The following is a 2,773-nucleotide window of genomic DNA, read 5'->3' on the forward strand; positions in this document are numbered from 1 at the left end:
TCTGTAGCCCGCGCAAATACAGCTCCTACGGGATTTTAGAAACCAAAACGCGAACAAGTCACGTGCAATAGCTAGTTAATAATAAATTGGAGTTTAAACTTATAAGTACTACGTACATACGTAAATATTTACAACTATTGTTAAAACGCATACGTTTTTATAAAAGTTTTATTTTTATAAACAAAATAAATTTAAACGAATTTCACTCAGGCGTACTTCTTTTCAAACTATTAGCTTTGATATGCACTGTCTGATTGCTTTCATTCGTCAGTTTCCATCCACCTAATGCATATACACGACTGCTGAAGACCACCTCACCTTCTCCGCAAAAAAGTTCCAAGCTGCTAGTATCCAAAAAGATTTGCCAGTGTATTGATCCATTGGGATACCATTCTACCTGCCTTATATCACCGGAGCCTCTGTCAATAGTAACCTTACGTGTTTCTGGATCCCAACGCAACCACGCTTTACTCCCACCTTTACGACCCTCTAATAAAAGGTCAACTTTTTGGTTTATATCGCTGTTGATTATTAATTCCACTGCTTTACCGAACACCAAAATCTGATTCGGCTCTATGTCACTGTCAAGAACTATTTGATTTCTTAATGTCACGATTTCTTCAACTGGCTGCATTGTAATTCGGCTACCAACAATTCTTAACTCTCTGACAAGTGTTGCCATCCCAGCCCAACCATCGACGTCTTCAGGGTGAGGTTCATCCCACATGCTAAACCAACCTATTAGATATCGTTTGCCATTCACTTCTGTTGTTGTAGCAGCGTAAAAATCATGCCCGAAGTCAATTTCTTGAAAAGCGACTTCTTGTTCGAATTCATTGGTATCGTAGTTAAAATTTCCAATAATATAACCAGTTTGGTGTGTATTTTTATACCTGTCTCCTTGAGGTTCTAGTCCTTGGGGGGACATTAACAAAACAAACTTTCCATCTAATTCGAAGAAGTCAGGACATTCCCACATATAACCCATATCTCCATTAGATTCTCCTAGCACTGACAAAAAATTCCAACTTTTCATGTCACTAGATTTATACAAAAGAACTCTTCCTCTCTTGTCAGTCGTTTGGCTGCCAATGACTACATAATAGTAATCCTCATACATCCAAATCTTCGGGTCACGGAAATCTGGCGATCCATTCGGAGCTCTAGATAGCACTGGATTCCCATCATACTTGTAAAAATTTATACCATCATCACTGAATGCTAAATACTGAGTTTCGTTGAAATAAGGCTCAACATCTATAGCTACTCGACCTGTGTACATCAAGGTCAATCCATTTTCTTGGCTAATGGCACTTCCAGAAAAGCACTGCTCTTTTTCAGGCAGGAGAGCAGTTGGTAGTTGTTTCCAGTGCACTAAATCAGGGCTTGACACGTGCCCCCAGTGCATTGGCCCCCAAACACTGTCATAAGGATAGAATTGGTAGAATAAATGAAATTCCCCATTATGAAATGAAAACCCGTTGGGGTCATTCATCCATCCGACTGGTGGAGCAACATGATACAACGGTCTGAAACGCGGATTGACTTCCTTTTTCTTATTTTCTATATACTCCTCCAATTCAATTTTAGCATTTTCATAGTTGCTCAGGATACTTGTTGCGTTTAATTGAACCACAAAGCAAATAAATAACAAACTGTTACGAATTAATGCCATTTTGAATTTAACACATGCCCTATTTTTGTGATGTATTTATACTTCATCTTTGTTGGTTATCTTTAAGATATTGATTGTACTTATCTTTTGTCTCTAGCTATTTTCTTAAACTTTATCCCCACTGAAGATTTGAAGAGCATGATAGTGATGCAGATACTAAATGTTTTAAGTAGAGATATAACATGTAAGTGTTATTTATTATGAAATGAAGATAGAACTAAAATAAAATAGGTACTTGTGCTATTTTAATTTCAAGTAGGCCTAAATATAATTCCAATTAGAAAACACATAACAATAATTACAAACTAACATTAATATTTACATTCTTCATTCGGCAAAATGATTCCATTCTTTATCTGTTTTCTTATCAATTGTGGGTTAACATCGATTGATAAATATGACCACTCATGAATTACAATCATCTAATCACAAATTATCTTTCATCATCATCATCATGATCATCATATAAACCCATTATCGGCCTACTACAGGGCACGGGTCTTCTCCCACGATGAAAAGGATTTAGGCCGTAGTCCAACACGCTGGCCCAGTGCAGATTGGTGGACTATAAATGAATGGTGAATGTATATACACTAATATCTTCCACATGAGTCATGAATGATGATGATGATGATGATGATGGAAGATGTAAATTGGCTGCAATGTAGGTGACCGAAAATCGAAACCTTCCTTTTTGTGACGGTTGTCATCAGTTTCCGTTGGCATTTGGCCCTTCGTAATACTTGAGCGTACAAGTACCTATTTAGCGTAAGAGCATAGGTACTGCTACATAGTCTAAACATACAAGAATGAGTCAGATGCCAAACGTAAAGATTTTTCAATTAGACTAGAAGTGCCAAATATGCAAACCTATGATATTTAGTAGATACAGATAATATATCCACATATTTGAACAAATGAGGCAGATAAAATATGTGTTCTTGCTCTTGGGCTTTAGCACTATTTGTAACCTTCAATCACGTAAAAATACAGTTGACATACTTACGTTTAGCCTTGTTTAAAATACTTTGAATTTCCTATAACAAAAGACTGCATTTATAATGTTTGGCTTAACAGTTGACCCAAGTCAGCAAATGG

At 36.6% G+C, this 2,773-nt stretch overlaps 1 protein-coding gene across 1 annotated transcript; it reads right to left on the minus strand.

The window, feature by feature from the left end:
* Positions 1-202: 202 nt before the first annotated feature.
* Positions 203-1,675, minus strand: LOC120626554 (sucrose-6-phosphate hydrolase-like). The gene has a single exon (XM_039894104.1). It carries the CDS (start codon positions 1,673-1,675, stop codon positions 203-205), a length of 1,473 nt encoding a protein of 490 aa, XP_039750038.1.
* Between the last annotated feature and the right edge of the window lie 1,098 nt (positions 1,676-2,773).

The sequence above is a fragment of the Pararge aegeria genome, chromosome 9, assembly GCF_905163445.1.
Source record: "Pararge aegeria chromosome 9, ilParAegt1.1, whole genome shotgun sequence".
NCBI classification, from domain to species: domain Eukaryota; kingdom Metazoa; phylum Arthropoda; class Insecta; order Lepidoptera; family Nymphalidae; genus Pararge; species Pararge aegeria.